At 37.1% G+C, this 25,618-nt stretch overlaps 1 protein-coding gene across 2 annotated transcripts in view; it reads right to left on the bottom strand.

The window, feature by feature from the left end:
• Positions 1 to 25,618, bottom strand: part of GPC6 (glypican 6) — a 1,189,310-nt gene that overhangs the window by 359,778 nt on the left and 803,914 nt on the right. For both annotated transcript variants that reach the window (XM_070471522.1, XM_020884423.2), the window contains exon 4: positions 18,373 to 18,538. In XM_070471522.1, the coding sequence (XP_070327623.1) occupies positions 18,373 to 18,538 (166 nt within the window). The remainder of the gene's footprint in view (positions 1 to 18,372; positions 18,539 to 25,618) is intronic.

Raw genomic sequence — 25,618 nt, forward strand, 5'->3', positions numbered from 1 at the left:
TTTGTCCACACTATTTGGTTTTTGTACGTGAAAGAAGATCTGGGAATACTGGTCTAATCACTTTCATGTTACTTCCTGGGTAAGGAAAACAAAAGAATACTGAATAGAAAAGAAAAAAGGGTATTACTGATTGTAAGATGGTGAATTTATTCTCTACACAGTGTAGTCAACACACAGCCTTGGACTAACAGGCTGAGATCCTACTGTGTCACATTTGCCCATATCTCAGAGCTCTATGGGGAGCAATGTATTCAAATATTTCAGTAATATTTTATTGCTTATTTGTTATTTGTGGTATTTAGCAATTATTAGTACTGCTTTCTCATTTGTTAAATCCCTTAATGTTATCCAAGAATAACACCACATTTTAACAATACTCAATGGCATATCAAGGTGTATCTATTGGGCGAAGGTGAAAGTGTTACTCACTCAGTCCTGTCTGACTCTGCAACCCCATGGTCTGTAGTCTGCCAGGCTAATCTGTCCATGGAATTCCTCAGGCAAGAATACTGGAGTTGGTTACCTTCTCCAGAGATCGAACCAGGGATCGAACTCAGGTCTCCTGCATTCCAGGCAGATTCTTTACCATCTGAGCCACGAGGGGACCAGCCTTCCCCTGGGTACTCAGAAATAAAGGAACTTGTGCTTGGGCTCCTGATCAGACTTCTGTGATTATTAACACTCTTCCGATAGATTAATAATAATCTAATTCAGAATTCTATTTTCTCAAATATCACTACAGATTTTAAGTTACTTTCTCACTTTTAAACTTGTTTGAAGAAATACAGTCCTTCAACTTCTTAGGGTTGGCAATCTATAGCTCCTCTTTATCACCAAGTTGCATTATATTACATACTTTGCACACGCTATTTTTATCCTGACATCTAAGAAAAGATAGCTAATGAGACCAATATTCAGAAAGCTTAAGGAACTTGCCCAAGGGAATGGAGAGTAGGTTTATTTAAAATTAACCTCACTGAAAACTGTAAACTGCATATTGACACAGAAACACAGGAAAAGAACATAAATAAAAGAAAAATCCAAAAAAGTAAAAAAAATTAGGTGACTCCAAGGATATGATGTAATAATAAAACTTCCGTGTTACATGAAATACAGGTGGGCTGCTCTGACAATCGATGGGTCAAAGGAATCAGGGGGAAATGACTGTTCATGATAATTACATTTTCCAACAAAGGAAATTAAACTAGTCGCTTAGGAACTAGATTTACCTCATTGTTTGAATCCATTAAAGGGGACCCTGCATGAAAGAGTGGGATGCTTTTCCCAGGGCATCTCCACTTTCAGTTCAGTAGTGAGCTCAACCCAGATGGTTCTTTTTTAATGCTTTTTTTTTTAATTGTAAAAGTCACTCAGTCGTGTCCAACTCTTTGCGACCCCATGTACTATACAGTCCATGGAATTCTCCAGGCCAGAATACTGGAATGGGTAGCTGTTTCTTTCTCCAGGGGATCTTCCCAACCGAGGGATCAAACCAAGGTCTCCCGCATTGCAGGCAGATTCTTTAACCAGCTGTTGCCAGGAAGCAAAAGTCACATAATATAAAACATACTATTTTAACCATATCTAATTATACAGTTTAGTGGCACTAAGTATGTTTACATTGTTGTGCAATTCTCACCATCATCCCTCTCCTGAATTTTTCACCTTCCTAAACTGAAACTCTGTCCCCATTAAACATCAACTCCCCAACCCCCCTCCTCACCTACCTCCCAACCCGCATCACCTGTGGGCCCCTGGCAGCTACCAGCGTACTTTCTGACTCTATGAATTTGACTATTCTAGGTACCTTGTACAAGTGCAATCAAACAGTATTTGCCAAATGGTTCTTATAACACCTTCAACTGCAGACTGCAGACTGCTGGTCAGACTGTAAGTACAGTTTCATAGAAACAATTCCACAAGCATTCAAAGTGATACTGCCCTGCCCAGTGTCAGCCTTATAATTCAGAAGAATATCTTATCCAAGCTGAAAGGTTAAGTGGTTGTGTGCAATATTTTATTAACGTTATTTTTTGTTCAAAAGCCAAATTAAGAAGTGAGTTCATAGGGATTGCTGTGGGTGGCTGTAAGGACCAGTTATTCTAGGTCTGTGATTGACAGTAGATCTGTTTTCTCTGGCACTCCTCTGGGTGAGTGGCATAGCTGTTGTTGTTGAGTCGCCCAGTCGTGTCCGACTCTCTGCGACTCCATGGACAGCAGCAGGCCTCCCTGACATAGGCTACCAGTTAAAAACATGGGCTTTGCTTCTGACAAACCCGGCCTGGCACGCCAGTTCTACCACTTCAGGGCAGCGTGACCTGGAGTTCTCTGAGGCTGGCTTTCCTGCTTTATAAAAAGGGAACAATAATTTCACCTGTCTGTTAGGACTGCTTTGATGATTAAATAAAACAATGGAGAAGAACCTGCTGCTGTTAATACAGGAAATTCGTGTTTCTGACATCCCCTCCTGAAAGTTACAGGCCCCATGGGAGGTTTTGCTTGAGCAGATGGGAACATGGCATTGATACAGGGCATACCTGAGGATGGGGCTATTTTCTTAGAAAAACATCTGGTTTTCATACAAGAACTCCTGAATGTTGGAGGCTGCTGATTTCCGGACAACTAACAAGTGGCTGAGTTGGGCCTTTACCTTCGGTCTTTCTAGAGTCAAATTCTGTGATCTTTCCCTCTATCATGTTTCCCACCTCTTTTAAATATTTCACCACTTTCCACAATGATTCATTCCTAAATGGGCTTTAACTAATATAAATTTAGAAGGAATTCTGCTAATTTTTTTTTTTTACTTAATTTTAACCAAGTTATCACAAAATGAAATTTTTTTTAGGTGTCTCATATCTACCAGATAGACAAGAGGGAGAATGATGTCTGCCAACACTTGATCATCTTGGCATCTACTTGATTTTTTTAAATTAAAAAAAAAAAACTTTATGGCTTTAGTTTTAAGAAACTAAATTATACAAATGTTAGCAAAACATTTACATTTGGTATGTGCATTTAACCAGCAATTTCCCAGCTCCCAAAATATTTATTTTCAATATCCTGCTCACTTTTTATGGCCTATCTACTCTATTTGAAATCTGTTCAATTTATACAGCCAGTAAATTATTTTTCCATAATTGCAGTAATTACAGTACTCTTCATATGCTCTTACTTATTTCTCAGAATCCTACTATGGGAAAACATTTGTGATGAAGTCCAGACACATTATGAGGGTTTAGGAAACAATAAAAATGTTTCCCCAACATTAAAAAATATTATTTGAGAATAAATCTGTTCAATAACTACTGGTCCTCAATGAAAGTGTCAAGATGATAAAAGACAAGCAAACTTGACAGGCTGTCTCAGATTTGCAGGAGAATGAGGAGAGAAGACATCTAAATGTATGTGGGACCCTGAATTGAGATCTGAAACATGGAAAAGATAAACTCATGGAATTAGAATGAGGTCTGCAGTTTGGTTACGGTATCAGTGCTAATTCCCTGGTTCTAACTGTTGTACTATATCATCACACAAGTATGTTGCTAACATCAGGATTACTTTGCCAACAAAGGTCCATCTAGTCAAAGCTATAGTTTTTCCAGTAGTCATGTATGGATGTGAGAGTTGGACTATAAAGAAAGCTGAGCACCAAAGAATTGATGCTTTTGGACTGTGGTGTTGGAGAAGACTCTTGAGAGTTCCTTGGACTGCAAGGAGATCCAATCAGTCCATCCTAAAGGGAATCAGTCCTAAATATTTATTGGAGGGACTGATGCTGAAGCTGAAACCCCAATACTTTGGCCACCTGATGCGAACAACTGACTCATTTGAAAAGACCCTGCTGCTGGGAAAGATTGAAGGCAGGAGGAAAAGGGGATGACAGAGGATGAGATGGTTGGATGGCATCACCAACTCGATGTACTTGAGCTTGAGTAAACTCCAGGAGTTGGTGATAGGCAGGGAAGCCTGGCGTGCTGTAGTCCCATGGTCGCAAAGAGTAGGACACAACTGAACAACTAAACTGAACTGAACTGAAACATTAGGATAAGATGAATAAAGGGTATATGTGAGCTGTACTATTTTTGCAACTTTTTTGTAAGTTAAAAATTATTTCAAAATAAATATTAAAAAATAATTTGATTTCAGGCAGATCAAGGCCAGAGAACAGTCATTTGTAAAGCCATTTCTTCACCATAGTTCCTAGTATATAAAACCCACTTGCTAAGCTTAATGTGTATACATATATTAATCTCCTTATAAGTAAGATCCTCTAATTTATAATTTTATTCATTCAACTAAAGGCTTAGGCTCAAGTGTCTCTTTACATGATCAACAAAGAAAGAGTTTTGTGTGTTCAGGAGAATGTAAAGATACTTAAATGAAATAGAGAAACACTCTATGCAAAAGTGATGCATTAATTATGACTCATTTGTTAAAGCATAAAAATATCAGATAGAACATTACCTGACAGAGTATAAGTAAGTGCTCAATAAAAAGGCAAGCCTAAATCTTAAATAAGCTCCTGGATGCCTTATCTAGAAGGTAATAATTAGCACAGATTACTGCTGCATTCCTGTAAATAGACACAGTTAATCAGGGGGATCACAGGCATGTTTCTGAACTGCCATAGCATCTCTCATGCTTCTCTGTAAGATTAAGAAGTTTCACATAAAAAGTTTGATTTTTATCCTATAATCACTTTGCCAAATGAGCCTTAAATTTTATGATTTTGCTTTTCCAAACTGTAGGTTTCTGCATCTTAAAAAATGCTTGGATGTAGCTTTAAATTCAACTTTTCTTATCTTATATGTTAATGGTTAATTTAATAAGTTTGTGATGAACACAAGCAATCTGAAGCCAGTGATCACCAATTAAATGGAAAGGAATCCACAGATGACACAGCAGAATTGAAGTGATTTTAAAAAAATAATCCCAAGGCACTCAGGAAAAGTGGAATTTAATATCTACCAATTCCACGTGGAAATTAAATGTATACTGAAACTAACCTCTCCAAATCAAATTCAAAGGAAAACAATAACAATTCAGCACAATTCATTGTCAGGTTTTTTTATTTTAAATGTTGTATGGCCATTATTAAACTGTTTGAAACATTGACCTAAAAACCCAGGATTCCTATGTGGGTTAAGAAAAATAAATGGAAATCCTTCCAAAGAGACTGGAAGCCTGCATACAGCCATAGGCTCAACCTTTGATCGTAGCCACATGCTGCAACCTCCAATTATTGTTCTCAGGCGCAACCTTTCCTCTCACTTTATTCTGGCAGCTTTCCAAAGAGGGACAGGTGGTTTTAAGGCATTTTCTTGGGTTACAAATCAAATAATATTTCATGGTTTTCACCTTTAATGGGCTAAGCAGAAGGCATTCGACAAAAGTCACTATAGAGGTTTGGTGAAATAATTTATACTCTAGGGCATTCTTAAATCAGTAACTTGGCAATATGAGATTCAAAAAAAAAAAAAAAAAAAAACAACTCACTGCTCCTTCCAATGCTGCATTGCAAAAGCTGCACTGTGTGTTTGTCTTGCTCCTTGGATGGACTCCATGTTCAGAAACTCATTAATAGATTACATTAGTCCTGACATGTTGTTTTCATTGGTGACAGCTGTGCTATAAGGTATGCAATGAAGTAAGGGGTTGTTTTCTAATACAGGGCATTCTTGTCAGTGAAAGAAATGAATGCCCCAGAGGCAAGCTTTTTGTAAAATTAATGAATTTCACGCTTCAACATGAAATTCAGAATTTGGTGGTGACCAAAAAACTAGGTGACCCTAGTTTTCATGTGCTAAGAAAGGCAAAAGCCAATAGAAAATAAATTTACTCTTGGGTTGACTGCCACTACAAAATCTCAATGTATATATGATAAATATGACCATCAAAGGGTTCCTGAATAACGAGAAAAATGTATCTTGGGGTTTCCTAGGTGGCACTAGTGTTAAAGAACCTGCCTGCTAATGCAGGAGACGTAAGAGATGTGGGTTCGATCCTGGGTTGGGAATATCTCCTGGAGGAGGGCAAGGTGACCCTCTCTAGTATTCTTGCCTGGAGAATCCCATGGATGGAGGAGCCTGGCAGGCTGCAGTCCATAGGGATGCAAAGAGTTGGACACAATTTAGCATGCACACGTATCTTGAGAACTGATCAAGGCAAGTCTTCATTGTAACATTCTGTTAAGCACTGTCATATTTGCACAGCTAACATTCTAACTACACTTAATTAGAGGTTGTAGAGTAGGTACAGATAAAGACTCATTCTGAGAATTCATACTGATGAGCAGGCTGTTAAATGTTTAACGTTTAGAGGTAAAGAGAGTATAATTTCACAGGGGAAGAACATGTAGGCACCTGTGTGGTGGCCAGGAGAGGGGATTCTGGGAACAATCTGATGGAGTTTAGTAGAGAAGTTGGCTACAGAATCGTTTGGAGTGGAAACCCTCCAATGGTTCTTGGCATCCTTGTCTCCTATTCAAAGAACACAAAACACTGCTATTTTCAGCATCCAATGGGACATTCCTATATTGGGAACCACTGTTTCTCAAGTCCAGCAAGGTTTTAAAGAGATGGAAGAAATCCATATTTGTCATATTCCAAGGTAGCTTTTCTATTGGCCGACAGTATCATCTTTCTTTCATGTGTTTGTCTTAGTCAAATCTGATGTGTTTCTTTCTTTATCCTCTCTTTAGTTGCCTATATTTAGACATGAAGTCCTATAATTTTTTACTTTCACTTCTATCCTTAGCACTGTCTTCCTTTCTCCTTCTATGCCCCATTTCAGTGATTGTCTTGCTACCACTGGTCTCATTCATCTGAATCCATCCTTTACTCAGATGCCAAATTATGGCTTAGACCCTGCTATTCCTTGGATGAAAATGTCCTGTAACTTTTCATTGCCTACAAGACAAAAGAAAGTCAAGTATTTGACTGACTTTTAAAGCTTCAGCCATCCAGGCCTGACCAATCCCACCTCCCAGTATAGCCAGCAAGTATGTCTATATCAGCTTGTCTGGTTTCTTCGCAAGCACTGAAGCACATCATGCTTATTCTTATCTCTGCACCACTCTTTTTCCATCTTCGTGTCACAGATTCTTATTCACCTGAGCAAGAGCAAGGCCCTCTCTGCTGGGATGGATTCTGCGTCCCAGGAGGTAAGGAAAATCCAGAAACAGGGTAAGAAGAAGCTTGTCCGATGAAGTGTGCACTTTCTCTAATCTTGTCCACTTTGATTCTTTCTGATTAACTATCCTCACTGGGGCTGGCATCGAGTGAAGAGGCAAGAAGAGTTACTGACTGGAGGATGGTGCAAAGGTGGGAGATGGTGGAGCTGAAGGATGGTCAGCAGTAGGCGATGGAGGGCTAGCTGCAATTTCATGCACACCTGACGTTGATGAAATGCATGTTCTCATCTTTGAAAGTTTGTGACTTGAAGGTTGGTACACGGTGGACTTACTTACCTTGATCTTCTACTGTCTCCTTGCCTACCCTGTTGTTTTCTATTTTCTGCTCCTACCTTCATAGCTTATTCACCTCAATGGAAACCCACATGGCTTCTCCTTCCATGCCCCCTTTGCGGACATGTCTGATCCTTCAGATGCATTATCTAGCTTCATTCTCACAAAGCTAAGAGGTGGGTTCTATTATCTCCAGTTTATTGATGAGAAAACACCTGGAGATTTATGACAGTTAAATAATGTTCTTCAAGCCACACATAATAATATACAGTGGAGACAGGATTCAAACTCATGTAGTGATTCAAGGACTACTGCTCATAACTATGCACTTAATTAAGCTCCCACTTTGAAAGCGTACATGGCATCTCTTTGGAAAATTAGAATTTCTCAGGAATGGGGAGTACAGCTTTGCTTCTTTTGTATCTACTATATGCCCAGTCTTGATCTAAGCACAAAAAGGCATCTAATTGCACACTTCTTTGAAGAGAATTAGATGTATTCAGAAGCTGAGCTACATGATGGAAATTATAGATATTTCAGTGGCCTAAACTTGTCAGATAGCATAACCATTACCCACTTACAGTGATTAAATTAATTAAATTAATGAAATGAGAAATTTAGTTCCTCAGACGTATTAGTCACATTTTAAGTGCTCAAAAGCTACATGTGACTGAACTTAAATTAATCAAAATAAAATACAAATTCAACTGATCAGTCTCATTAGACATAGTTACAGTGCTCAGTAGCTACATATGGCTAGCTTCTATGTTGGGCAGCTCAGACATAAGACTATTTTTATTGATGCAAAAAAATTCTATTGGACAGTGCTCACTATAGTAAATACTCGAGTTCTCCCAATATTTTCCACCTCAATTCATATAGCCAGAGACTCAGAGTTACTTCCTAAAGAGTAAAACCTGGGCTCTGAAACCAGAACCTGATAGTTGCAACTTACATGTTGTATGACCTTGGAAATGTCACCTATCTGTACAATGGAAATCATAATATTGACTACTTAATAGGGTTATCACATGGATTAAAAGGGTAAAATGATTACAGTATTGCCTGATAGAGAGTAAATGTCCAATATCTGTTAGCTCTTATTGCTATGTATATCATGTTTTCCAAATGGAACCAAGAACCATATAAAAAGAGGAATAAAGTTTCTTACAACTCTCTCATAGTTTTAGAATTGGATACTATAATCATAGGTAAGTAGCAAGACACACTTCAACATTCAACCTCTCATAGACACCCTTGAGGAGTATATATGTGGATCTCAACCAATAAATGGTAGTATTAGACATATATTAAATTGGGTTACCGTGAGCTTGCCAAATATTTTATATTCAGACACAGCAGTTCAATAGAAAATACTACAAGGCTCATGAATGAAGGGATGTATGTATACATATATATTTCACTTTGTGGAATCACTGTTTAGAAGTCAGCAACTATGCGTGATCCACACCTTCCAAGTGCACTGTGTACTGGTATTTGTAGAATTACTCCTCCCGAATACTCTTAGGACTATTGTTGATTTCGGTTTTCCCATCTGGTTGGGTTTTATACATAGATTTTGGACTATGGAATACATTTCTATGACTATGTTAACACGGAAGAATCCGGAACACAAAACTATGGTAAGATAAAGAACTCATCTAAAAAAAAAAAAAGTCTAAGACTTTGAATTTAGAAAACCAGGAGCCATATGCATAAGTTTTAAGATCAAGAACTCCAAACTGCCCTCACCCACTGATTGTCATGGATTCTCAGAAAACTCCCTTTCTTGAAGTCAGTAAACTCTCTTACAGAAGGGTGATTCTGCTTCCAATGGGAGACCTTACTTTTTCAAGTTAGTATGAAGTTACTTGTGATAGATATAGGGCTGAGGTAAGACAGGTGTCTTACCTTACTTTCTGACTTAGTCAATCTTAAAACCACATCAACTCTGGCGGCCAAAGAGGTGATAGTTGCTAGTTCCAGAAGTCTATTACATCTGTTAGCTTATTCATCCCACTTGATATTATTTTGAGGTCTCTCATTAAATCAGTTAATTTCCTGAGCATTGAGATTTTAGAGGTGAATACTGTCTGGGTTTTTGGTGTTTTTCTTTTTTTTTTTTGACATTTAATTATCAGTGTTATCTTTCTAGAAGATCCCAGCACTTTAAAGAATAAAAATATGATACTTATATCTCTTCTTGGGGTAATGTCAAATATCCACTGGCTTATTTTTTCACTTCTCTTTCTAATTTTCACTTATTCAGGGGTTATAATAAAGGAAATTCTTAGTGTAGCAAATTGTTTAAATCCATGCAAAGGAAAAGAAATCAAGGATATATCTTTTTATGTGGGATTTATATATAAGCTGTTATTTGAAGGACAAGTCATATTTCATGCTCTATTTTAATTTAAATTCTCTCCTGCTATCTTACCACATATCTGTAGACACAATATTTTTTAAGTGACTTACCAGTTCACAGTTTTCATATACCATGAAGGATTTCAAAAGTTTCAATTACTCCCAAGGACATTTTTTCTACCAATTTCCCTTTCAGAGTAACCAATGAAAACATGTTTTTAACCATCAGAATAATTCCTAGGGCCGTCTCTTCTAACCTGGCTTCACCTCTGGTTCCTTGGAGTATTTGCTCATGATAAACAATCCACAAAGAAAAGAAGATAAAAAGAAAACAGTTCAAAAAGATTTTTTATAATTGTTAAAGAAATAAGCCTGAGGAAAAATGACAAGCATTAAGATGTGATTAGCAGCTCTACCTTTTTTTTTTTTTTTAATTTTGGCTGCACAGCTTGTGAAAATGAAAGTTGCTCAGTCGTGTCCAATTTTTTGCCACGCTACGGGCTATACAGTCCATGGAATTCTCCAGGCCAGAATACTGGGGTGAACAGACTTTCCCTTCTCCAGCAGATCATCCCAACCCAGGGATCGAACCCAGGTCTCCCTCACTGTAGGCAGATTCTTTACAAACTAAGGTATTTTATAATTGTTAAAGAAATAAGCCTGAGGAAAAATGACTAAAGCATTAAGGCATAATTAGCAGCTCTATCTTTTTTTCTTTTTTTTTTTTAAATTTTGGTTGCACAGCTTGTGGGGTCTGTTACATGACTGGGGATGGAACCTGGGCCATAACAGTGCAAGTATGAATCCTAACTACTAGGCCACCAGGGAACTACAGTAGCTCTACTTGTGAGATAATAATGAATTAAAGGAACTTTTAGAACAATTGGAGGACATATTTATACCTAATATATTTCTACTTAAGATCTAATTATATCTATTTAATATAAATGTTATGTTTATGGGAAATGAAGTCTAAGTACCCTGGTTTAACAATACTATTATTAAGATGTTTTAATAAAGTATGGCAGCACCATACAAGGACCTATTACTTGGGTTAAAATAAAGATTTTCCCTATTAATCAAGACTCTCAAAGGGATTTGCATATTTTAGGAGTTTACTCCTCCCTCCCTTTATTCATTAAATTGTTCACCACATGAAGGACTTTTGGTCGCAGTGGTCCTAGGACTTGTTATAAGGTCACTATTTGTAAGCAATCGTGTTATTTTAATTTTTTAATTAATGTTTATTGGAGCATAGCTTCTTAATGCTGTGTTAGTTTCTACTGTACGACAAAGAATCAGCTAGACATACACATATATAGCCTCTTCTATTTGGATTTCCTTCCCATTTAGGTCACCACAGAGCTCGAATTTCCAGTGCTATACAGTAGGTTCTCAGCAGTTATCTATTTTATACATAGCATCAACAGTGTTTTAATGTTGTCTTTAACAATTCGCTAACTTCACCCTATTTATATTTCTTCTTTTCTAGTTTTTGCAACAGAACCCTTTTTTTCTACCTCATGTTCCTCTTATTTCCTGAAATTGGAATAGCTAAGACTGTCAGTGGGCTAATGGTAGTGTTTGATTTTTGTCTGCATTTCTGGGAGCTATTTAACTTGAAATCTGTTGAATTCCATTCTAAAGAATCATCAAATATTTTCTCGTGGCATGCCCCAAACCAGACATCTTGTGTTGTAGCTTGAACTTGAAAATATGACAGTGAAAACTATCACATTACTAAAATCAGATGTTGATTATTAAAAACAAGTACTTTCTGTTATAATTATCAAATTAAACCATTTCTATGGGAAACACTGAAATTGAAAGCAAAATGTGAAATCGCCAATACAAAGGAAATTCTCTAGCCACTTTCAATCATTTTGATGTGCTCGGCTTGCTCCTGGTAAACTAAATCCTTCTGTCCCTGGTTCTCATAGAAATTGGAGAGCAGGATAAGGCAGAAGAGGTATTTCAGTGAACTTCCCATTGTAAATGGAACATCTTGTATCCTAAAGAATGTTGTACTTGCAAAAATTGGTTTGCCTTGTTGCAGGCCATTGGTGGTGTCATATTATACTGCACCATGAATTCCAACTTGAAACTCTAGAATATCGTATTTGTGGGAAATGGAGTAAGGACAATTATAAGTTGTATAGAAGTTGAGTATGTGGGAACTGGAAGAAATGGATGAACAGAAGTTGGCACTGGGGACCCAGGAAATACATATGCATACCTTAAAAGGACTAGTTGTCTACTGCACCAAGTAATTTTAGTTTCATGTGCTTTGCCTGCTTTGATCCATGGGAAAGTCTGCTTGAGACTTTCAGAATGGAAATTGCAGTGCCATGAATCCCTTGAGTTGTTGCCTCAAGATTAGCAATAGTAAGTGTTCAGAAGTTGGGAAACGCCTCCTTCCCTCTGTGTTGGCTGAGTCGCCCCCTATATTAAACCACCCTTAAGACATTAACCCTACTGTGCCACATAGCAATATTTCCACATATGTAGAGTTCAGAAGGAAACCACTCTCCAAAAGTAGGAAATTGATAACAAATGCTGCTCATGAAAGGCTTCTGGGTACCAGCCAACTGTTTTTTTTTTTTTTTTTCTTCTCAATGAGTAGTTAGCACTGCTTATGCATTCTGCCAGCATTACAGAGAGAACACAGCATATGATAAATGTCCAGGAGAAACGAGAAATGTTGAATCAATAACTATAGAAAGAAGGCAGGGGTTTGGGAGGGGTTAGATTTCAACTGATAGAAAATAAAGTAATTCTGTTTTTCTTTTTTTTTTTTAATCTTTCTTGGTGCTTTTAAGAATGCACAAGGGCAAACGTAAGTTCTGTAGCTAATGGTGAGATCAGATTCTACAATAATTGCCTTGACTTTTGTTCTTCAGTTTTAGAGTTGTGTTTCTGACCTGTTTTATTGAATAGGCTCTTGTCTTCTACAAAGCAGAGATGAAGAAGTCTTGGAAGTTTGCTGCTAACGACAGTTCTTGAAATGACTTTCTATGTTTAGGGTTTAGAGGTTTTTGAGACATGGGATTTAAATATATCAGCCAGAGTCGTATTTACTATAGAATTCTTTAAAACTAAAAAAAGTATCAGATTCATATTATAGGATTTCATGCTTAAGAAAGTCTTTAAAAGAGGAGCATCTTACACAAATGCTTGAAATAGTTCCTTGTGTGTATTCGGTATCCTTCTGAAATGCAACATCTCACAGTCCATTTATTTTATAAAAAGTGAACCCAAGTTTATTTATAAGAAATGATACATATTTATCTAGCAACATTTTCCCCAGATAGAAAGTTGCAAATACACAAAATACCTTGAGGATGAAATGACTCTTGCAGGTCCTAAGAAAGTCATCTGTGTCCCCAAGTGGCCATTTATAATGTGACACAAGTCCTTTGACTGACCTAACACACCTTCCTTGTGGCTGGCTTTAATTTACAACTTGATAGCAGCTGTCACAGTGAAAGAACCAGGCTCATTACCTGATTTGTTTCTGCCATCCCTGCACTCATCCAGGGATATGCACTTTTTAAATGACTGAATTTAGTCATACTTCCATTAAACGAGCAGACCAACAAAGTAACACAGAATAGCCTCTTACTGCATTCCCTTCCATGCCTCTGCCTACTTGTTTTCATTTACTCCATTCAATAGACATGAACTGAGCCATGTTCTTAGTAGGCAGGTTCTTACTGGCGTGACTCCCTTGCTTAAATCAGAGCAAGGTCCATACTAGGCACTCAGTCAACATTGCAGGATTTATGAATGAATGAGAGGGTGAATGAATAGCATCCACTGCATTGTCTCTTGGCCTAGCACAGATGTGGTACTTACCTTAGGCTTCATGTTTGATGTTGTCACGCCAGGCTTCTGTCTTGAGACTTGGTTGGTTTGAAAGGAGGAAGAAGCCCAGAGAATTTGATATCATTGGTTTGTCTGATCTATGTGTGCAAGGCCTAAAGGCCTAAATTAAATACAAACTGCCTTTCTGTCTCTCTTTCACTGGAGGGTGTCAATAGACCAGGGAACTCAACCTTTTCTGGACAAAAATGAATATACATCTTCCAAATCTTATCAGTTCAAGTCCATGTCAATGGTGGTGAGAGTGGATCATAAACCATGTCAAAAATTAAACAAATAAGTATTTAAGAACCACTGATAGATCATGCTACACCTATTGAAGTTGTCACAAAGATTTGCTAATACTTGGAGCCGGTAAGGTAGCAATTGTAATGTATTATGGCTGCTCAACATCAATTGTGTTTGACAATGATAATTCAATACTTAGTCATAGAATGAGTACTTTATTCTATACTTATCAAGCTAGGGCTTCTCTGACCCCCCAGATGAAGTTAAGTCCCCCAGGGGAGTAGACAGTTAGGATCCTGAGTCTCTATTTTTATAACACCTCATCACAGTTGATTATAATTAATTTAACTACATTCAATTCCCTGAGGGCAAAAAAAAAGTATGCTTCTAGCTTACTCAATATAATGACTTGAATTAATCTGTTAAGATTATAAGCATCTTACAAACTAGAATAACCTAAAACCTTAAGCTTCAGTGTTGGGAAAAAAACATGGTAAGGTCTCACTTCTACATGGAGCTATAGAGATAATTTCTCCTTCTATTGATAGTAATAAGCCTCCTAAAACATTTCAGTGTTAAAAAAAAAGTACAGAACAACATGGAATCCATCTTTGGTCTCACCAGTATGTGCCTCCCCTCACCTACAAAAACTTTTTTTTCCCTAATTCTCACAGTCTATTCTATTCTCTAGTTATAGAAGGTACCAGATGTTTGGGGGAGGCTGTTCCACACATCCTAGATTTTAAAATAGAAGCAAGATCTATTGTAGCTATATAATGTAACTTCAGCCTTAACTTCCGTGCTCACCAGCTAGGTGTAATCTGCAATGTGGTTGCTCGTCAATGGAACTGTTCTTATCTGTGGAATGCTGGTAACCATGCCAAACACTCAAAAGAACTGCAGGACATTACTGAAATGGCACGTTCTGTCCACGATCCGTTTCCCTCTAGGAAATTTTATTTATTTTTATTTATTTATTTTTTCCCTCTAGGAAATTTTAATTTACATAAACACTTTTTAAGAAAACGCTTTTGCATTTAGACAACCGTTAAAAACCAGGCTAGAATAAGCTGACTATGAATATACAGCAACACCTGGGGTAAGTGCCTAAAAGAGACTGTCAGTACCCTCAAATTATTCTCCTACTGCACTGTTTCAAAGAGGGAACCAGCTAAAAGCCACTCTCACATCCTTCTGCTCCTGGGAGCTGTGGGAACGGGGGCAGGGGGCTTGGATGCAGCAAGTGGGAGATACAGTGGGTTGAAGCCCGCTTGGGCTTTTGTACTGGGGAATCCCGCATGCACCTAGGCAGCAGCGGGCACCTCCAGAGAGAGGCGAACCCAGGCTTTCAAGTACCCTACAGTGGAGCTGGCAGCATCTTCTTCAAAGCTGCCAGCAACTTAAAAAATAAAAAAAAGAAAAACAAACTCCTTACCTAAAGAAGGAAAAAATAAGTTCTTTTTAAAATAATAATTAATAAGAATCTTTTGAGCTGGGTCTCCCCTACTTTAATAGAGCTAAAATTTCTAAAGAACTATGGAAATATACCACAAGTAGCACTCCTGATTTTTTTCCCTAGGATTAAAAAAAAAAACAAAAAAACTGCAGCACTTCATAAGTGAATGTGAATACCACTGGGGTTTTTACTTGAACACTTAAAACATTTCACTTTATCAGCAAAGTGTCTTTCTTTTGACATGATGCAGACACCAACTGAATTCTAAATCGTTACAAATCACTTTCAATTAATTTGTGGCATTGTAAAGATTATGAGAATGTGCCACCAATTCAATCCTCGTTGTGACTGCTGGTTGATTGCGTGCCACTGTTAACCGTTTAGATGAGCACATAATAAAAAAACAATCGATAAAATGTATAAACCAGGACATTAATGTGGCAGACAGAGACAGCACGTGCAGTTGACAGCAGTAGGAATGAAGGTTTGGTGACGAGACACTGGAAGTCTAAGAGTGATGGGATGCAGGTGCTGAGCAGAGAGGGGGCTATTATATATAATTTTTGTTGAATTACTGATTTGCTCACTGATCTTTGCTGCTGCATTCGTGAACACTGTAATACTGTCATCTTGGATGTATCTGTGTGGAAAATGGACTTGGCACATTTGACTAATTCATGTAATAAGTTGGTGAACTCACACCTCACATCCAGACAAGTATTGGCAAGAACAGAATTTGCCTTATAAGTCTATCCAGGTGGTCAATTCTCAATGCCGCAGCCAAACCCAAGGTAAGAAAATTGGAAGAATTTTCTTAGCGATCTCTAGGACTAATAAAAAAGGATACAGCGGAGCAAGGGCTATGAAATATATTAATGCAGGCCTAACTATCAGCTTCCCTTCAAACATATGGTAAGACACCACAGGTAACCCCATCATAGTTTCAAATTTCAAAGTTCAAATTTTAGTTTTTAAATCAAATGATTTTTTAGGCATTCCATTTCACATCAAGTTGGCACCTAGGAAAACCAGCTGATTATAAAGTATAAGGATTTGTTTCATGTTAAAACAGCCAATAACACTGAGAAAAAATGTCAATCAAGAAGTCACTGTTGCTCTTACAAGTTAACAAGCTCATATTCTCATTTTTGATCATGTCCTGCTCTATTTAACAAAATCCGCATGCCTACTTTCATCAGTAAATTGCAAGCTGACCAAAACAGTTTGACTGTGTTATGCATTATGGCAATTTTAACCCAACAGTATGAATAATTTTTATGATTCAGAAGTGATGATGCTATGAGACCATCTTTTTTTTTTAATACGTACACCTTTTTAGATTTCTTGATGTGAGTATTTTAATGTGGTAACCTTAAGCTTTCTTTATTTATAGTTTGCATTTAACTTACAGATTTGTTTTACTTTTACCACTCAATGATTTATACAGTTGTTTCAGTTTAGGCTTTACATATGTAAGTGATAATATGATTATACAAATATACTGCATTTGAACTACTTTTTCCTTTTGAATTGAGTAGGCTAATGAAGGATGCAAGTGTTTTTAAATTAGTATTATTTAGGTAGAACGTCTTTGCCAAAATTCATCTAAACTTATATTTTAGAAGCTCAGGCTTACATGTCTAAAAAATTCATACTCCTCTCCAAAATCTTAGCAAAGGACAAAAATCTTAGCAAAGAATCACACCTTTTGGGGTTAGAAAGGTACCGTAATGATTAACCTTTTAAAAACCCCCTCATTTCTCAAATGAAGTAACTCAAGATTATACAAATAGATTTTGTCCTCCCACTGAAGAGAAAGAGTAGAATATGTCAATTTATTCTCTCGGTAATGATTTCTGAGATCTTTGTTAGATTACTTCCATTTGGATCTACCCACTCTAAAATCCTTCTAAAACTTTACAACCATTTTCTTTGGCCTTCATAAGCAAAGCAGTGTGTTAGCTAATGAGTTTTTCTGCCAAGGCTGACTGCATATTTTTGCTAAGGTTTCTTTGCATTCTGATGCACCTTTTTCCTTTCCTACCCAAATCTGAGATGTCAGAAGTCTTTACTCAAGACTTCTAGTTTAGAGGGTTGCATAAATGATGAAGTCCCTCTGAGGCTGAGGAATGCCACTGTTATTGGCCCCATTCTGCTTGTCACAATGCAACCCCAGTAAATGCAGTTGAAAACTACTTTTATTTGAAGGCCATTTGACAGAGGGGGAGAAAACACATTTACTCTTTCAAGGCCTGTGTATTTTCCTGGGAGAAGCCTGCCTATGAAGTTTGTCCTTTTATCCTTGGATAGCAATTTGGGAAATATCTTTTGGCGGTGCAGTCTCCTAAGCGGTTTCTACATCTCCAGACCACAGCAGTGATTCACAGACCTACTCAGTAACTCCCCCACCTCCCTCCCGCCTCCCTTTTAAAGACGGGAAGGCTGTTTCATGCTGCTGTGCTGAAAACATTCTTCTCTGGAGGCTGAGGAAGAAAATCCGCATATTTCAGCAAAAATATTGAGCTATTTTCACCGTAGATGTTTAAGGCAGGAAGTGTTTACTAATATCTGTGATTATGCTGAGACACTACGAATAAGAAAGAGACAGGACTGTGGGCTTTTTCTTAAAACAAGATTCTTTTCTAATGTGTCCCTTACTCACAGGTGCTCCCAGAAATTCAACAAGATTACTTCTATCTTCATCAGACAGATCAGCTACTGCAATACAGCTGGCTCCTACTATCTTCAACAGGACTGTCCATCACAATAGACCAAGAAGTCTTATTTTTCAGGATTAAAAAAAATGAAGAAAAACGCAACATAATATTTATGATTTTCTGAACACACACTCTCTCTCTGTGTGTTTCAATCCTCCTAGTCTCTACAAGTCATCACCACTTTGGACCTGCCCATCAGGCCCCATGAACACCTGCTATTCTCACATCCCTCTGCTTGAATCCATGGGGATGCTCCTTACCTATAAACAGGTTCCACTCGGTGTCGAGATCAGCTTGATTTGCCAGGCAGCCCTTCATGACATTGAGGCAGTAGTTGTTGCATGGTCTCACAGCGGGGAGTCCTCGACAATAAGCGCAGTATAGCATCTTCATGAGGGCACGGATGCAGCCTGGGGTTGGGCTGACCTAAAGATTTATTGGAAAAAAAATCAGGAATAAGAAGGATGGAAGGGGACAAAAAAGAAGTGACTCATTTTCTCCTTGAAAACGAAAAACAAAACAAAACAGTGAAATGGCTCTGGTAAACCTTCAACAGCTGGGCAGCAGGCTAAAGGAGTCATTAGAATCTTAATCCTTTGCAGTACTTAATCATGAAGTCAGTCAATTCCTCTTTAATACTTCTGTTCAGTATAGGGATAATCATTTTTCTTGAATCGTCCTTGCCAACATTTTGATATCTATGTCATTGCAATTTAGCCCTAAAACCTAGACACTGTTTCAATGAAATAGAACATGCAATGAGATAATGCATGTGAAAGCAATTTCCAAAGTTAACAGCCTCATAAAAATGAAGGTATTATTAAAGTTTAATGTGACACCTTTGGAAAATTTTCCAACTGGTTATTTGACCCTGTTTCTAAAGGAGGTTGGCAGATACACTTCCTTTGTACATAACTTTTTAAAAAGGATCAATATCAACTTGTCTGGGATTTCTGAGATCCAGGCCTGTTGAGAAGCAGTGGAACTGCCAAGACATCATCTTCAGGCATCTGAAGCTTTGCAGTTCTGGGAACTTTGGAAGATGGATCCAGGGTTGACTATGAAGAGAAATCCTTGCAGCAATTCAGAGGAGCTGCTAATCCACCTATAATGAAGTGCTATTTGCCTTGAATACGATAAGCAGTGAATGGTTCTAAGTTGATCAATTCTAAACCAATCAGGTCTTTTTTAGACTCACTGAAAATTCCAATTTGACTTTTAAGAGGACAGAATATTTAAAATGGAATGGACCAAAACCAGAAAAAAAAAAATACAGGAAGCCCTTTTTCATGGCTGGATACAAACATTGTTATTTAGTCAATAAGTCATGTCCAACTCTTTGCAGTCCTATGGAACTATAGCCCGCCAGGCTCCTTTGTCCATGGGATTTCCCAGGCAAGGATACTGGAGTGGATTGCCATTTCCTTCTCCAGGGAATCTTCCCAACCCAGGGATCCAACCTGTGTCTCCTGCATTGCAGGCTGATTCTTTACCACTGAGCCACCAGGAAGCCAGATACAAACATTTGTGATGTATTTTTTAGACACTCCATATAACATGACGGTTCAGTCAAGTAACTCCCTGTTTCTGTTCTTGTGTTCTTGCTCTGAAGACCAGTCTAATCTCTACTGTTTGGATTTCCTGGAGAGTTAAAGTCTTATTGGCTAGACCTGGGCCCCAGGTGACAATTACATGCCCAGAGACTTCAGATACTGACAAAGCATGACGCCAATGTAAAGATAGGGCAGTAAAAGGTATTTCCATATAAATGGATCTTTTCCACTACCACAGCTTATCTCCATCATTTTATCCTTTGCCTGGAAACTATATTTGAGGTTTCTAGTGCAAGAATTTGGTTTCTGTAACATTTTCTTAATTTTCTGGTGTACACTGTAAAAAATTAATAAACAAAACCCTCAATTAAATAGAGTTGGGAGACCAGAAGGGGGAGCTCTCACACCTGCAACAATAGCAGAGACAAGGATCCAGCCAATGAAAAGCCAAGGACTCTATTCACTAGAACAGAGCTCCCAACTTCCTTTTCTCCTCCAAAAAGGTGCCCTCCTTTCTTTTCTGAGTTGAGTTCTCTGCTGATCCTGAATAAACCCATCTGTGCTGGAGAAATATTTGGCAGTCTATTCGATTCAGACCAAGAAAACTGACAAAGTCCTTAAGTGATTATTTCAAGAAATGAAGCCATCTATTATCTATCTATCATCTACCTATCTATCATCTATCTATCTATCTATCTATCATCTATCTATGCATCTATCTATGCACCAAAAGCTCCTATTATCCTCTTAATTTTTTTGTATTTTCTTTCCAAATTTTATGAAAATTTTCTTCACTGATTTTTTTTTTCACACATCTCTCTTTCTCATCCATCCATTAATCCACCTTAGTTTTAATGCATTTCATAGTAAAGGGTTATCATTTTGGTTTTTAATTTTCTTGATAATTTAATGTTGGCTTTAATAATACAGAATTAACCTGATCAACGATAGAAGGTTAGCACTTTAAGTAGTCCCAATCAAATAAGCACAGTAGAATATAATTGGCTTTTTTACATTAAAAAAAAAAAAAAGGAGAATGGTTTAGTATCCACTAATGCTAAGATTTACTTTCCATCAACAAAACCAACAAAAATGAGAACAAAAGAGAGGAGTCTGGTGACTTTTCTTCTGAGCTCTTATCAGAACCACCATATCTACCTCTACAGATAGGACCGCTGTTGTTCACTCGCTGAGTTGTGTCCGACTCTTTGTGACCCCGTGGACTGAAGCATGCCAGGCTTCCTGGGTTCAATCTCTGGGTTGGCAAGATCCCCTGGAGAAGGGAATGGCTACCCACTCTAGTATTCTTGCCTGGAGAATCCCATGGACAGAGGAGCCTGGAGGGACACCGTCCATGGGGGTCGCAAAGAATCGGACATGACAGGGCAATTAAGTTTCACTTTTTGAGATAGGATATTTTGTTGAAAATGCCATATTTTATCCACAATTGAGCAGAATTAAAAAAAAAACTTTATCCACATGTATCCCACATAATTCACAGAAAATAGAGAAATTCTGTATGTGAAATTCCTAATTCTTATACATTTTACTCATTTGGTATGGTTGCAGTCCTGCAAACCATTGTTCATAGCACTTTAATTTTCATAGCCTTGCAACTACTCTCCTGACCTGATGCCTTTCTCCAGAGACTTACCCTAATTTCACCCAAGGTAGCTAAGCTATTTCTTCTCTTGACTCTGCTGAAAGTTTGATTTCCTTGTCACTGGTGTTATATAAAATGTTGCTGTTTCTCACTCAATGTGCCAGTATAAAGCCTAGTTATTAGTCGCTCAGTAGTGTCTGACTCCTTGAACCCCATGGACTAGTCCACCAGGCTGCTCTGTCCATGGAATTCTCCAGGCAAGAATACTGAAGTGGGTAGCCATTCCCTTCTCCAGGGGATCTCTGACCCAGGGACTGAACCCAGGTCTCCAGCATTGTGTGAATAGTGGGGATGCAAATCTGACATCGCTTGGATGGTATGGACTCTTTCTCATCACTATAACCTGTACCACTCTGCATAACATGAACATCATTGTAAGGTATTATGATTTAGGTACTCAATAAATGCTTGTTCAGTTGAACTCTCTATTGTGGTTCTCAATTCCCTGGCCACATTGATATTCAAAGAAAAAGGGAACAAGATAGTTTGCTACATCTTAGCATTCAATTGTTGCTTTTAACTCCATTTTCAAAGGTTATTGATTGTATTAATTCCAAAGTTTTGTGGCATTTGTATGTATGTGTGAGTATTGGAACTAGGGCAATTTTCTCAGTCTGACTTTTCAGAAGAGTCTCCAACTCAGAGTAGCAACCATCAGAGAAAATTGAATACCCTTAATAACCTAAAAGAACAATGCTGTTCAAGTTAAATGTGGCTTTCTCAGTGCTTTAGGAAATGACATCCTTCCTGGTCAAATAAAGGGCATTCGAAGAAGAAGAAGAAAAAGTGTGGAGGACAGAGCTGAAACTTTTATGTTCACAGACCATATTTTTTGAAGTGACACAACTGCATACTTGAATTAAAATTTTAAAAAATGAATCACTTCAAACTGAAGAATTTTAGAAGTAAGCCTTTGAAAAGAAGTTGTTTCAGATGCCAATTGCATTCAAATACCAATAGGCTATGCCTATTTTTAAAATGTATAATAGTGTTTTATAATGGTGCTAATATTCTTAAAAATTATTTTAATTTCAAAATCAATATAGATTCATAAGAAGTTGCAAAACCAGTAGAGTCCTGGGTACCCTTCACTCACCTTTCCTCAATGGAAACATCTCATAAAACCATACCAAAGTCTCACAGACATTTCCAGGCTCCTCTGTCCATGGGAATTCTCCAGGCAAGAATATTGGAGTGGGTTGTCACGCCCTCCTCCAGGGGATCTTCCCAACCAAGGGATCGAACTCAGGTCTCCTGCATTGCAGGTGGATTCTTTATTTCTGAGCTACCAGGAAAGCCCAACACTGATACATTGCTGTAATGAAACTATAGAACTATTCAGTTTTCATAATTTTTTAAGCCTGCATTCTTTGCCTGTGTGTGTATGTTTATACTTCTATGCAATGTAATCCTATGTATGGATTAGTGTAACCATACCACAGTCAACATACAGAACTTTTTTGTCACCACAAAAGCATTCTGTTGTGCTCCTGACCCACCCCTTGTCCCTATCACCAAGCAACCACTAATCTATTTTTCATCTTTATATCTTTATCATTGTAGGAATCAACTAGTATGTAACATTTTAAGCTTCATTTTTTTTTAACTGAGCATGCCCTTGAGGTCCATCCAAGTTGTTGTATGTATTCATTCCTTTTTATTTGCTGAGTAGTATTTTTATTTGCTGAGTAGTAGTATTGTTTGGATATACGAAATTTGTAGAACTCTTCACTTACTGAAGGATACGTGGGTTGTTTCCAGTGCTTTGCTATTAGGGGTAAAGCCTCTATAAGCATTAATGCAGAGATTTTTGCATAAACATAAGTTTTCATTTCTTTGGGATAAATGTCCAAGAGAGCAATTAATGGGTCAAACGGTTAGTGTGTGTTTAGTTTCACAAGAAATTGCCAAACAATTTTCCAGAATAGTGAAGTCCTCTACATTTCCACTAGCAATATATGAGAGATCCAGTTTTCTTCACATCCACGCCAGTATTTGGTATTATTACTATTTTCTATTTTGGTCATGTTAATAGGTGTATTATCTACTTTTAAATTTATGGTGAATTTCCTCTGAGTAATATCTATAGTGGGATTTTAACTTCAGTAGGCTCTAGTAAGCATCAGATATAAAATCATTCACCAGTTGGACTCTAGAAAATATGAAACATTAAAAGAACAATAATTCTGAAATAATAGATATATCTGTATATTTGGCAAAACCAAAATAAAGAGTTTAAAAACTCATATTTAAAATTTACAATAGAATAAGATCTCAAATGTATACATCTTATGAACTATTAAAAAATGCCTCCTAAAGAAAAGTGTGCTCATTTAGCAATAATAAAGACTGCAATTCACCTTAAGAAACCAAATGTTGAGTTTTTTTGAGTTGGTAATGTGAATTTTGACTATCTTAAAAAATGTATCTATAACTTCCTATATATTCAAAGCAGACTGGGAAATAAATTTAGGTAAAGGGATAAATTTAGATGTTTATAACAGTGATTTCTGATTTCCACTTGGCAAAATACAATAATGTTTTTAAGTGAAGAAAAAAGAAGCTCATGATAACACATTCTTTTTTTGTAATTATTAGTATTTTCACCTAACTTTTACATGTTGTCCTTCACCACTAGCATCACTTTGTCACAAATTTACAATACTGGGGTTGCAGGGCGGGTAGAGAATAGCCAGTGGTTCTTACTCTGTTATCCTACTCCTGGAAGGATAGATACCACATTGTGAGTAAACCAAATGAGATTTCAGTATGAAATCCTTGCATCTTGGTTTTAGTCCTTCTGTTAACATCTTTTGATGTGGTTTATATATAATGAAATTATTTAGAGTTGACTCTTTTTAAAGAATAATAATACAATTTGAGGAGTAACATTACAATTTATAACAAGGATTCCTTGTAAAATTACTGAAAAAATAAATAACATATAAACAATTGATCTCTTAGTTTATAAGCTTGTAGGTTTTGTTGTTGTTTGCATTTCTTTTCAAGATTTTTTTTGATGTGGACCATTTTTAAAGTAGTTATTGAATTTGTTACAGCATTTCTTCTGTATTATGTTTTGGCATTTTTGGATATGGCATGTAGGATCTTAACTCCCTGACCAGAGATCCAACCTGCCCCTGCTGCATTGGAAGGCAAAGTCAAGTCAACCACTGGGCCACCAGGGAAGTCACCCTATGTTTCTTTTTAAAAAGGATTACAAAACAAATCCTTAATAAATCTATATTGGGATATAGACTAAGACTTATCTACCTGGCTAGCTATATGCATCAAGATGTTATAGCAAGTAATTCTTACGTTTTCTAAACATGATTTGAGGCATGGCATACCTCATGTCATATAATAACAATTCATTTAAGGTCTTTAATATACTTGAGATTTCTGTATCTGGGGCAACATTCAAGCATTGGTACTCACATTAGCAATTCCTAACAGTAGCCAAAGTAAAACAAGATTTTCTCTTAAAGTAGTTTTAAAAATCAAGAAAGTATGTGAAAGTGATAAATCTTTACTTGAACATATAACCTCTCAAGAGCTTGTTTCTATGGAAATCATACAGCCAGAATAATCAAATAAACATGTATGTCAGAATACAGACAGATAGGACTCTCAAAAGTTGAACAAGTTAATGTAAAGGAATGACTTCATTAGAATAAATTAAAAATGCTTTTGAACAACAGTAGATGCTATCCTCCACAGTTGATAACTGATAGATTAAATAATGAGATGTTTTTACTCATCATCTTAATATATTATAAGATATTGAAGTGTGTTCTGAAGGCCTCAAGAACAAATAAATTACATTCAAATTATTTTTCATGTTAAGTAAGTTTAATTATAATTCTTTTAACAATCAGCAATCTATAAATTGGCTTTGTAATAACTTCATGAGAATTTAAATTTGCTTCTTAGTTTACTCATGCAACTTTCATTAATTCAACATTTATGGTGATGAGTGTGAAGAACTAAAGAGTATCTTGATGAGGGTGAAAGAGAGGAGTAGAAAAGCTGGCTTAAAACTCAGCTTTCAAAAAACTAAGATCATAGCATCCAGTCCCATAACTTCATGGCAAGTAGATGGGGAAAAAAGTAGAAACAGTGACAGATTTTATTTTCTTGGGTTCCAAAATCACTGAAGACTGTGACTGTAGGCATGAAATTAAAATATACTTGCTCCTTGGAAGGAAAGCTATGACAAATCTAGACAGTGTATTAAATAGCAGAGACATCACTTTTCTGACAAAAGTCCTTATAGTCAAAGCTATGGTT

This window comes from Odocoileus virginianus, chromosome 8 (genome assembly GCF_023699985.2).
Source record: "Odocoileus virginianus isolate 20LAN1187 ecotype Illinois chromosome 8, Ovbor_1.2, whole genome shotgun sequence".
NCBI classification, from domain to species: domain Eukaryota; kingdom Metazoa; phylum Chordata; class Mammalia; order Artiodactyla; family Cervidae; genus Odocoileus; species Odocoileus virginianus.